Source organism: Lepidothrix coronata, unplaced genomic scaffold (genome assembly GCF_001604755.1).
Source record: "Lepidothrix coronata isolate B3197 unplaced genomic scaffold, Lepidothrix_coronata-1.0 Scaffold338, whole genome shotgun sequence".
In the NCBI taxonomy this organism is placed as follows: Eukaryota; Metazoa; Chordata; class Aves; order Passeriformes; family Pipridae; genus Lepidothrix; species Lepidothrix coronata.
This window is the reverse complement of record NW_016690518.1, coordinates 363,909-377,281: the sequence shown is the minus strand read 5'-3', so window position 1 is coordinate 377,281 and position 13,373 is coordinate 363,909. Positions and strand designations below refer to the sequence as shown.

The 13,373-nt window shown below is 38.1% G+C and overlaps 1 protein-coding gene across 1 annotated transcript in view; it reads right to left on the bottom strand.

Moving 5' to 3' along the window:
• Nucleotides 1-840: 840 nt before the first annotated feature.
• RBMS1 (RNA binding motif single stranded interacting protein 1) overlaps nt 841-13,373 on the bottom strand; it is a 92,424-nt gene continuing 79,891 nt past the window's right edge. Inside the window, exons 3-4 of the mRNA XM_017838415.1 lie at nt 4,608-4,783; nt 841-920 (exon numbers count right to left, since the gene is read on the bottom strand). Coding sequence (XP_017693904.1) covers nt 899-920; nt 4,608-4,783 — 198 coding nt within the window. The 3' untranslated portion in view covers nt 841-898. The remainder of the gene's footprint in view (nt 921-4,607; nt 4,784-13,373) is intronic.

Here is a 13,373-nt window from a genome sequence, read left to right as displayed (position 1 = left end):
AATTGAAACAATTTTTAGGTTATTGTGCCTCAAAACAGGGAAACAGAGTATGTAACTTCAAAAAACAAAAGTTATTCTGCTGTGGAAACAAAGCTGTATAGCACGTCTGGCTCAAGTGTTTCAAGAAAACCATTAGCCTGGCAGTTGTTTTAGCTATGCCTGTGTTCATAATGCTGAATATTTAGAAAAGAACCCTTAAAATACTCTCTAAACAGGACATAATTTCACAATGCAAAGGCAGCCACTGCAAGCTTCCGATCATCCTGGCACAGAACAATTGTCTGTCATGGTAATTCTATATTTTTTTACCTTACAAGCAGCTGCTTTTCTGGTTGTAATCCCACTAAAAATGCACATTATAATCATCATGGCTAGGCTTCGTGAGTGAAGATTTGGGAAGGCTCTATCCACATTTGTTACAGGCACGCTGGTGGCTTATGAGGCCAATACGAGATAGCGCTGGTGGCTTATGAGGCCAATAATAATACAGTGATAATTTAAGGGAGAAGACCAACTAAGTGAAACTGTCCAGAGCAAAAAGCAATTTAAAAAATATCATATAGATTACAAACAGCTTGATACAAGCAGCACAGTATGAGCAAACAGCCAGGAAGGGAGAATATGAAAGGGTGGGCTGGTGTGGCAATTGATGCTGAACTGAATAAAGGAGACCTGGGTTAAGGCTCAAAGCTTGAAATCTCACCCTGGGACTGGGGACTGTCAGGAGGATGAAGGGTCTGCTGCATCATCCTCATTTAATGATGTAAATGTCACAAAAGGAGGTCTCTGAAGAAATTCAGCATTACAGAGATGCCATGCTGCACGCTAGCAAGTAAATCACAGGGCTTTGGAACCATGTGGCTTCAGCATAAAGGTCATCCTCAGCAAAGCACAGTGCTTAGTGAGGGTCTGGAAAGCACCTAGAAAACATGCCAAAGCAAGTTACAAACTCCTGACTGAATCTGCTAAGACTCAATCGTGTTAAGTCCCTAATCAGATAAGCAGGCTCAACAATTTCAGTGAATAACTGGAATGGATTTATTCTTGTATCTTCAGATGCAGATATTAAATGAGTTAAAAGAAATTACTATTCAAGAATCATAAAATAAGAAAGTACAATTAAAGTCTAAATAATATATTCATAAACCCAACACAACAGCTGAAGGAAGCATATAAGGTATTGACAGCCACACTAGGAGAAGTGAGAACAATTACGCATGGCTGAGACTACCCCTGCTTCAACAATCCTGTCAAACCAGCTCTTCATGACAGAGGCTTGGTCAGTGCAGCAGATTTCATGCAATGGCACTATATAGTTGTGAAAAGAAACCACACAGCAGTCAGGCAGCTTCCTACAGGCTTCCCCAAACCATGCTCATTGGCTCCTTTCCTTTGCTCTTGTCCCTCTATTTAGCTGATCGCTTTTGCCTGGCCTCCCACAGAAAAGACATTGTCTGTGGGCCATTACATCAATTGCTTTGCCTACTCCTACATACCTGATGGAAAGCTCTTTTGGCCAGGACTGACTCACCTTGTGTCCCCCCAACACTCCTCTGGTTCTGGGTTGACTGTTACGACATCCTTATGACAAACATAATACCTACTTTACTATTCCCCACACTTCTGCCTCTGGCACAACTGATATGAAGAAATTTGTTTTCCCAACACAGAACTGGAGTAGCAGGCTTAGGTTTGAGTGGACTGTTCAGAAACATGGCAGCTTCATTTCCCACACAAAACCCAATAATATTGTCTGAAAAATAGTTATGCTTCAAAGTAAGCCCTCACAACAAAAACATAATCTGCTCTTTTCATCTTGGAAAAGAGGAAAAAAGCTTCAGCTAATAGAAAAACAGAAAGAACCAATCAGATGAAGGTGGAGACAGATTTGTAGAGACATATACTGACAAACTGTGCTCTTGCCAGGAAAATACTTTTCCACAAAGCTGATGAACATTTGCTAACTGTGTTCATAAATACTGCACAGCTGTGCTACAACAGGAGAGCATGCCCAACACTTCCATAACTTGATAAGAGGTTTCTCTAGTGATTCACTAAAAATAATTAAACAAAATTAAAACATAGCCAAAATTAGCACTGCTAGCTGTCATGAGCAAGAACTAAAGCAAATATTGACTAAAGCAAATAAAAGTCACAGTATAATATGATCCCCCCCAAAAGAATTCTGTAGATTATTCTACCTTGTATTCTAATGGATTCTATCAAAAGCAATATTTCTCTACAATAACCATCCCTGAAAATAACTTTTTGTATATGATACAAGTCCAGGATGATCAGAGGGAAAAATCTCTGCAGATGAGATGTTTCTGGTATTTGCAGTAACAATGATGTTTTTCAACCATTATTTCCTCAACCCACAGGTGTTTCTCTGCCTTGTCTGACATTGGTCAAAAGATACAAAACAAGCCAGTGACCTTTTTCTGTACCTCCACTGAAAGCTGCTTTTTGCCAGCTAGCAAGATCATTTCTACAACATGCAGAGCAGCCTTTCTATCCATTCTTAGCATCAAGCACTCCAGCAGACACCCTCTATATGGGCAAGATCCACTCTATATGGGGAAAAGAAGCTAATATTACTCTGAAGCCTCCCAGTAAAATATTAGGCATTTGGAAACAGCTAATGAAAATATTTCAGAGACCTGGAGTAAACACCAGTTTCTTTACTGATTTTAGCGTGCCCAAGATTTTATTCTCTATTTATTTTGTATTGTCTCAGCTTAAACAATGAACATGGCAGGTTCACTTTTAAGAATATCTTGCCCTCTATGTCCTAAAAGTTTAGGCCGATTTGTAGGAAGGGAACAGTTAGCATCTGAAACTTTCCATGATCTACAAAAGTGGATTACTGAGCTTCTGTGAACAGGGTGCTGTCACTTCTATCTTACTGCCGCATCAAGTTAGGTGCTAAGGGACTGTGTTGGCCACCACTAAAATTTCTGGACATCTCACTCAGTTCCTCATCAGAAATGGAGAATTTTGAGACAGGGTTTCCCTTCCTCTCAAGATTCTTAGGAGAGAAATATCTCACAGGAACAAATGCCATAACCTTCCAAGACTAAGTTTACATCAGAATTAACAGTTTCATGGCTGCAGTTCTTGTCTGTTCTTTATTAATACAATTCACGCTATTCCAACTACAATTATATGTTGAATAGCAACAACAAAATTATAATCTTTGGCTATCCAAGAAGAAGAGGACCAGTTACAGCAAAGTATTGAACGTACTTTTTTCTAGGCTGTTCATACATTGATGATATCTGAGACTGTGGAAACAAAAATGTCTTCAGAAAGATTAAGGAGCTATAGTAACCACTGCACAAATAGTAGTTACTGGGCGGCTCCAGTGCAAAATAACCTCCCAGCTCTGTCCTAACATAACATGAGTGCACAGGCCAAGGTTACTTCATCAGTTCAAATGACAAAAACGGGAAGGAAAAATCCACTTCTGTAAAACATGCATTTGCAACTAAAATTCTTCTATATAAATTAGGTATCAGATATTTTGCAATATTAAAAAACAAAGGTACTCCATATAAGCTGAAATCAAAGATTTACTAGGCGTTCCTAGCAATTTTTCTTAGTTGTGTTGTGCTCTTCGAGATGTATGCTTGTATGTTGCTAGTTATTTATCTGCTAAATGGAACATAATAAATGGAACATAATTATTTTAAGAATCTCAGATAGTAGCGTTATATAAAATTTTAATGATAGTCCACTCATTCAAGATAGAATTTGATGTTTTCTTACATACAGTATTGAAAACTTAGCTAATTACTTCTGATTTCAAAATAATCCAGAAAGTGCACTATGAATTTCAGAAGTACTAAGAATTTTAAAAGTTCAGTAAAACATTTATGAAAGGCAATTTTAAACAGTTTATAAACAATGTAACTGCACAGTCTCTTGACGTATGACCCACATTTGAAAGTAACTAAGAGGCATGTGCTGCTGTAAAAATTAAAAAATAAAACCAGTAACTCACACAAGCAAAAAAATCTCATGTTAACAACATTGCCTGAAAACCTTATGCCAGGCCAAGTCTACCCAGAATTCCAGCCACTAGGGAGGATTCTTACATGGATCAAAAAATCATAAAAATAATTGTACAGTAATGTACAGCCAAAAATTAGTCTGAAACTAGGATAAGCCTTCAAATGCACACTGTAATTTACAGTGATGCAGAACAATTACTTGAGGAGTTTATATCAACAGATTTATCTTAGCAGTGAATAGAGAAAAACCTCTCTGCAGGTTCTTAAAAGCAAGTTTCATGTCTAGATATTAATTTTAATTTATCTCTCATTTCAACAGCATCAGGCAGCAATATCAGTAATCACAGTTTTTGTGAAAGTAATGGTTTGATTCAGTTCACCGCTGTATTTCTACTTTCTTTGCTTTTCCAAAGTGCCAAACAATCTTTTCCTTGTGATTGCCAAGGAAGTTGAAACTTGCCAGCATACCATAGCACGAGGTTGGTTGTTCATGAATCTGTTTTTCTTCCCTCATAATCCAAACACTTGTTTTGTATACCTACTATAGGCTTTTAAGGTATGACATTATAATTTACATTTAAACATAGTACTTACGGTTGGCATAATTTTACCAGGTCCTGGTCAGTGGTGTTTGGAGGCAGTGCTCTGATGTAAAGGTTAGTTTTACTTAATTGATCCCATCCTGAGTTGCTGCTGCTACTACTGTTGTTATTACTGCTGGTGGTGCTGGGACTAGGAGGAGCCATTGGGTGGGCTGGTACAATGGACTGCTGCAAAGGAAAAAGCGTGTTAGAGTAAACTATAGATAGCAATCACAGCATGCACATCACATCAGCTCAGTCTACAGTAGCCTGTTTACCATTTGGAGCTCTGTGTTAAATCTGTTTGTAATTACTCATGGATTTTAAAGACAACTGCTTTCACACCACATTTGGGACAGGATTCACAGGCACATTCTAATATACCCAACCACTATTTAATGCATGCTTACTGCATGACACAGGGTCAAATTATACATAACCTCCACTGAATATTACTCATAGGATTTTATCACTCTTTATTGTGTTATCTGATGTGAAAATGAAAGAGGAGATATTGTTCCTCTCGGTTCCAGCAGGTATAAAGTTTATATCACTATGATTGTTTCGCATGTCAAATTGTGGCAGACACAAAGACCACGCTCTTTCCTTAATCTATCCAAAAATACAAAAATAATTAGAAGCCTCTTTTCTATCTCTTCTGGTTTTTAGTACTTCACACAATACTGTTTTGTTTTGTTTTTTTTTTTAAGATATAGTCCTTAAGTACAGATAGCTTAAGCACAGATAGCTTAAGGACCAGACTTTAAATTGAGTGCCTCAGCAGAACTTTCATACTGCCACCAATTCTCCACATTTGTGGATTACTTCAAGACTGTCAAGAAAAATATTCTATATAATGTTAAAAAAATTCAAGTTTCAAAAGGAGAAAAGCACATAAGTACTTCTACCTAGTCCTCAAGGTATCTAATACTATTGCTCTTAAAATCTTATGACCCTAACGGAACATAAAAACATCCTAGAGAAAATCTGCAGTAGAGCAATCATTTGCATTAACAACAGTATAGCAAGATACTGTATAGAAAGTACTATGAACAGGTCTGTGGTGTTGTAAGAGAGGAATACTTTAACAAAACACTAAGAGAACTACCGTTGCCAGTAAACGTCTTGTGACTAGATGGTTTTCACTGCTGAACTGGCTGCATGTGGCCCCTTTCCTGCAAAAGCTTGAGCTTCCATGGCTCAAGAAACTCATAGACAGAACTGCCCTGTGAACTGCAGAGGAAAGGCATGGTAGAGGGGGAAAATTTAAAGTGTAATATATAGCGAGATGTCAGCATAGGCTCACTTGTTCCTGCCCTGGTGCCACCCTCTTCTTTGGATTAGTACAAACAATTGTACAGCCACAGACCGAACCAAAAAATTATCTTCCCTGATCTGGTACACCACATGTGGCTTTGTGCTATACAAAAGCTTTGGCTGTCACAAGGCAGGGAACAGGAATGTAAAGAGAGAGAGGAAAGCATTAGAGTTCACCTCTGCTTAAAGCACCCATGAAACTACACCCTTAAAAAGAAAAGTGAAACTATTTTGGACATAACTTCAGGAAACTGGAATGAAATTGTGAGGGGGGAAAAAAGTACAAAGGCATGCCTTATATCAGATATTTTATGATAATTATGTGTTTCTTTTTTTGTTTCCCTAGGAAGGTTTCAAAAATCTTCCAATTTGGCATATTGCAAAGTTTATTATGCAGCTATAATGGCCTGGAACAGCCAACTGCAAAACTTGCTATAAAATCAACATTAATAAGTAGTAACACTGTTGTTCCCTAATTTAATTGAACTGAAAATTACCAAAAAGAATTAAATACACTCCGTAATCATGCAATATTTCAAAACTGAATATCAATATTTCATTGCCATAAGGTTAGAGATTTTTGTATTTTATTTGGTTTTAATAAAGATTTTTAGAAACATCAAATCTCTTCCAAAATATTTATATTTGGAATTGAAGCACTGATCTAGAATTTCTTCCAGGGGAAAAGATTAAATGCTCTCTTCCAAGATTGCAATGGAAACATTGACATATTTTAACTATAGCAGCACAAGTCAGACTGTCAGACCACTCTGCTTCCACTAACACAAGGCAACTACTTTTGGGGTTACAAGCAGTGCAAAACGACAGAGCAATTAGTTTCAAAACATTTTCACAACAAACAGAACAAACTCAGTCTGGTACAATGATATTCTTTTCAAAAGCCTTCAGTGGAGTTCTCAAAATGCAAACAGTGATCAAACGCACAACTACTCTGTTCACGATTTCGAAATGTACACTTGCCTCGAGCACACATGTACAGCTGGCATATAACTCCACACACATGTACCCATCTTCATCTAAACTGGTAATTACAACTGAAGGCTAAGAGCCTCAGTTAAGTTTTTCAGTAGCTTTGGTTTGGTTTTGTTTTTACTTCTTACAATGTTTTTCTCTTAAAATCTTTGTTTTTCTATGTTATGAAGAACTGGAGTTTTGTAAAATCTTGTCACCAGTTGGCCAAGGGCAGGAGAGGAAAATGTGTGTCTGTGTGTAGAGAGAGTAGGAATCCTAACTCTGTCTGTCTGTAACACATAAACACTCCGTTCTGAGAAATTTAAGCTTTTATTTAAACATGAAGACGTTCTAGTGCTAGTGGTCACATCCAAACATGATGAGAATGTAAATGGGACCACAGTTGTCTTCCTAAGTTTACAGACAGAAGATTTTTCACTGCTTCCACAGAGACTCATACCTTTACAAGCCTTAAAGGCTTTACAAAACACAGATGCTGGGCATACTGCAGCTCTCAAAGCCTGCAACCCAATGACAGACAGACAGCCATTAAAGGGCCAGTGACAGCTTAAAGCCATACAACTTAAACATGTTTTTTACATTAAAACTTAATTTTAAAACCTGAATCATTCTTTCCGCTCTGTTCTTCATCGATGACTACTTGTAAAAACTAAATTATAGAGGTCCCTCTGTTGTTCAAAGGGGCTTATTTTTCCAGTTGCTATTGCTGCAAAGGGCTGGTTGGCAGCACAGTCACAGTGGAGCCTCCTACGCTGACAGCGCACGCCAAGAGAAGAGTTTTTCTGCTGGCGTAGTTGCATCACCTCTCCAAACAACACCAGCTAAGCTGATAAAAGCTCTCTTCTGCCGGCACAGCTGCATCCACACCTGGGCTTTTGCCAGCATATTGATGTCAGTGAGGATGTACGACTTTTTTCCACATCCCTGGCTGATACAGTGCTCGCTGGCAAGACGTTCTGCAGTGGAGACCTGGCCAAAGTTTGGGGCTATTTGTTAAGAAACAGCTTTCACAAACATTAACTGAAAACTTTGCCTAAAAGCTGAAATCAAATTTGAAAAGTTTTGTTTTATAAACTGTAGTGTCTGCTGCAAATCCACATCAAAAGCTGTTCTTAAGTTTTTGTCATATGGATCTCACAACAATTTGCAATATTGTAACATAAACAAAAACACATTCATTAATTTTTCTTTTAAATCATTGCATCTTAAATTAAAACACTGAACACAAGGATAGGAGAAATAAATATAAGCAAGAGACCATTATTTCTTGTGACAATATTCCTGTTCACAAGAAATACCATTGTCACACTGGTTTGCCATTTCCTCCTTCGTTTTCACTCCCAAAGGTAATTAGAGATCCTTCTTTCTACACAGCAGTTTCCTTTCTGTCACCTTCAACAAACATCTAAGCAAAAAAGGCCAGTGACAGAATAATTATACCATCTGCTCTCTGCTGTATGATCACTCTATCCCATTCTGGAGCCAGCTGTGAGGAGCTTCCAACACCCTTGCCTGATCTCTGAAGGACCTTCCCTCCAGTCCTCCCCACAGCACCACTGCAGCAGTGGGAAAACCACAGGTACTTGTTAGAAAAACAAAAAGCTCACTGTTTGAACAGTCCCCACAAAGTGCCTTAAAATAAGAAGAATTGTCTGTCCGAGGTTTCTTTTCAATATAAAACTCAAATGGGACTAATTGCCAGTACTGAAAAGCGACTGGAGAATATACTCATATGAACCATTCCCGTCTTTCTTATAAACCACTCTATGCTTAAGGACTGGAAATGAGTCAGAGCAGAATTTTGTCTGCCAAAGAGGAGAAGAGTCTCTTTGCTGTCAACAGGAAAAAAAAGACACCAAACCAAAACGGAATAACCCCAAGAAATTCCTTTGACCTGGGGGTTGAGAGATACTGACCGTTGCTGCCTTCAGACTACAGAAGTCCAAGGAAATTTCAACAAGCAGAAGATAACTTGGATAACAACTGTCCCAAAACAGAGCATGATCATTATAGTAGCAATCCATTTAAGTCTCTAATTTCATGTTAGAGACTGTGTATGAAGAGCAGGCATATAGAGCATGCTGGCATTTAATTATGAGTGTCTTCACTCAGCTAAAATTCCTGATGGGAAAAGTACCGTGACTTTTAACAACAGAGTTAGTTCTTGCAAATCTGCTCTAAATTCAAACCATAAATTGCGGCATACATTACCTACCAGATTTAGCCATCATCTCGTAATATTAAAATCTTGTCGCTAGGGTTTTCCTAGCTTTTTTCAGGTGACTAAGCTACAACTACCTGCTTATCCTGCCTGGCTTAGCCTAACCTCCCTGATTTCCCTAAATAGTATTTTGAAACAGAACCTTCAGTAACTGGCAGTGACATAAAAATTACCATACATTTTTTCATGAATGTGTTCAACAGTGATAAAAAAGTATTAAATTACACAAATCTGGACTTTTTTTAAATTAAATTGGGGGTTGTTTTATTTATTTATTAATTACCTAACACAGAGCTTTACCTGTACAATGAAAGCAAGGGCTCAGGAGAACAAAAGATGCCATACCTCGTGAAGCAAGACACTGACACATTTCGTGCACAGCTTAGGAAAACGAAAATTGTTTGGAACTACATCACGTCCCTAGCAGAAAGAAAACTTCAAGTGTTTAACAGAAATGACTGTTCACTGATGAATACAGTTGCTTTATCACCTTTTTTTAGATAAGGAGACACTAAACCTTGATCACCGAGTCTAAGCCAGCAAACCGACGGTTGCAGCAGAGATGCCATTCTGAGTGTCTTGCACTATTTTATTTCATGGTTTTCCTCATCATGCCTGAAATGTAATGGCAAGGAAAACTGAATTTCTGGAGGCCTCTCCAAGTCTAATTCTCAATGGACAAGAGTCAACCAGTAGAAACCGAAATTGCTGCTGCTGCTGCATTCACATCTCCTGCCTTAGGGTAGGTTCTCCAACTGCTGTTCTTCAGTCTGTCAGCACTTGTCACAGGAAGATTCAGTAAGTTAGATGCTTTCTAAGCATTTTCAGGATGATACCAGTATAAAGAATACCTCAGGAGCTCCAGACTCTTGTTGAAAAACTCCCCAGGCAAGAAAAACCCTGAGACCTGCCCCCCTTTTCACCTTTAAAACACCAACCTTAACTTCTCTTTGTATGGGTAAAGAATATGATCTCCCAGTGACACTGTAAGAGTCAGTAGGACTATTCCAGCAAGGGCTGGTTTACTGCACAAGACTGAAACCATGGATATTGTGTTCTGTGATCATACAGAGATATCTGCATACCCAGGATCCAAGCCTATTCTATCTTCCTTTAGATGGTGATGATGGGTGTTACTGCTCCAGCCACAAGAAGCAGAAGCAATTAGGTTCTGGAAGATGGAGGACCCTGTAGGTGGAGGCTGGCATTGTAGAGACTCTTTCTGTTACAAAACATCACAGACAGCCCAGGAACACCTGGAGATACAGCCCTGATTTCTCAAAAAAGAAGTTGTCTAAACATTCCATATCTTGGCATGAAAGAACTATACCCAAAATACTACAGCTGTAATTACAATAATGATGGACTGCAATAAATAGGTTGAAAATTAAGTACTGAAGTTAAAAAATAAATCACACTGAACAGGGAAGCCGCCTCACTTTGAATTTTATTCCTTAACACATAAGTTTTAAGAGGAGCTTCGCAAGATAAAAATAGAGGGTTATGCCCTTTTACTTGCCTGTGTGTTACAGCCAAGTCCTATGAAAACTACTTTTCTAAATATGGTCCTCTCCATACTAAAAGGAAACAAAAGAAAATAAAACCTATAGCTGGATATCACCATGATTCTATGAAAATAAAATTTAGAGGAAGTTATTTTCACTCTTTTTTTTTAGTTAACATTCTCTTTCTTCACAAACCCATTGTGTTTCAACTAATTTGAACCAACTTGCCATTAAAGATGAGAAATGTTTCTGACTAAATACAAGAAAGCTGTCAATGTCCTTTTTTTGAGCCACTTAAGAAGCCCTTCCTTGAAATACAGAAATGCATGAACGAATAGATGCTTCTCTCAGCTTACTTTTTAAAAGAACATGAAGAGTGGCTCTGTCAGTAATGAAACAAGACAAAATCTAGCATAAGCCCTTAGTCATGGCTCCAATGTTCCCAACAATTTCACCTCTAGATTATTCTGACTATAACCCAAGTTGTCTCCCCACTGAGCTATTTTGCTTCCTTTCCTCAGATTCTACAGTAAAGTAGCAGGACTAAACCTGTTCTCACCAGAAAACAACAATTACTAACAACAGAAAGTACAGAAGTAAACCTTCCCAGTTTGTTACAAAATGTCACGTTTTCATTTTTTTAAAGAAAATGGAACCAATGTTATTTAAATGACACATATTAAAGCTTAATGCAACAGCAATCTTCTGTTAGTAATGAAACAAAGCTCAAAATCTATTTCCTTTTCATGAAGACACTTGAAAAAGTATGAGCATAATCCTGGCCACATTGAAGTATACAACAAAACCCACACTGATGCTTCTGAACAAATTTTTTTCTCCAAGAATAGGGTGTGGGGTTTTTTTCATTATTATTACTAAAATAAAATACCTTTCTAATTTGGAGATGGCTGAAGAGGTGGTAACAACAGAGCAAGCACCAAATGCAAGAAGCTTCTTCTGGTTCAGGTAGCTCTTCTAGAGTCAAAAGTTCCCAGGAACTCACCTACTCTATCGACTTTATCCCCTGTCAGGGATTTTCAAGTCGCGCCACTTATCAATTCCCCCAGTCCAAAGACAAATAAAAGGTGCTGGATACACAAAACTAGCCACACCAAAGCACAAAAGGTATCACAAAGGAGAGCAAGGGGAGTGCTGAACTGGGCTACATCCTATTACTTTGCATAAGTTATGAATCCTTTTCCCTTCTAGCTGTTCATCGTGAATCCCAGCATCGCTCTTCCCTCTCAGTTTTATACCTGGATTTCCTGGACAATCCCCTGAAACAATACATTGGTCCCATGCCCTAGTCATGACTGAATTATAGACACATCTAAAGTAAAATATTTGAGTTCTAGTTTCTGAAATTTGAACAAGTTGCAGCAATACAACAGCTAGTCCACATTAAAAGAATCTAAAAAGAAAGTAAAGATGCTGAAATATCTGAAGAAAGACAACATGGCACTAAGATCTACCAGACAGACAAAAAAGCATGTACATGTTTTTGTGGTTAGCCCTTCATGAAGCAATAGACACAAAAGAATTCACTGCCAACTTCCTTCTTGACTCTAGTAAACACACAGGCCTATTTCCTTCAGTGAAACCAGCCAAGGCTTTTGCTCAGGATCCAGAAAGCAAAGAGTACTGAATATTTAGACTGTCAAAGTTTTTGTTCCAGCCTGAGGATTCAAATTACAAATAAAAGAAAACACATCTATTTTCAGAGAGTCTTAACTTGTATACTAATGGTTTATGCCAGCCCCTGAAAGGTAGCAAGACCAACACGACACTGAATACAAATAATAACAAAATTCCTCCCTTGCATTACACATCTGTTGATATATGTTAATAGCAGAGTATAAAATCTTACAATGTTTTCCACAACAGGAAACATTCAAGATATTGTTGGTAGGGGAAATGCTTCACCTGAAACAGCAATTAACATAGAAACTCCTGTGTCATGCAATAGTTAGGACTAGACCACAGACGGTCAGATTAGAGCTGGCAAATCACACACAGCTCACAAGCACTTCAATGGCAGCTCAAAAGACAGTACTTACGGAGTCTAAGTCAAAAATTATTCCATAACCTTTTTATGTCCCAGGTTGTGTGATGGGAGATGGACCACGCTGGGTCATATGCTAGCAGGAAGGTCCTAAATAGCGGCATAGGCCATATTTTCAGTAGACTCCATGAAACCAGCGGACAGTTTCTTATAGTCTTGAAGGCAGCAGCCATGAGGCTTAAGGGGAAAAGTGGAGAACTGTAGCATTTGCATTTTCAGACAGATGACTATTTTAGTGCTCACAGCATTAAGAGGTTCATAGTGGTCGCTTCTTACTGTATACAGGATTCTGCTTTAGCGTCTATTAAACAGAAAACTCCTACTCACTATCTCCATTTAAAAACTCTCCATATGTCAGCCCAAAACACATGAAAAATCAAAGATTATTCAGGTAATTGTATTACTTCATGGAAGTTGTCAAATTCCCAGCATGTTAAAAAACTGTCCAGTCAAACTGCAGCTGGCACACACAGAATTCCCAAGAAGGGTTTCTCTTCTCTGTCAGCCATCAAATGTCTTGCAATTTTTATTTTTTTTAAAGGGTAAGAGGAAGACTCAGGGAATTTCACAGCAATCAGCCCAACTTCAATTCCCCGAAATATTCTGCAACAAATTATTGAACAATCATCTCATGAGAATCTAGAAACAGAGAAAAAATGACCAAAAAAAAGCAGACAGAAT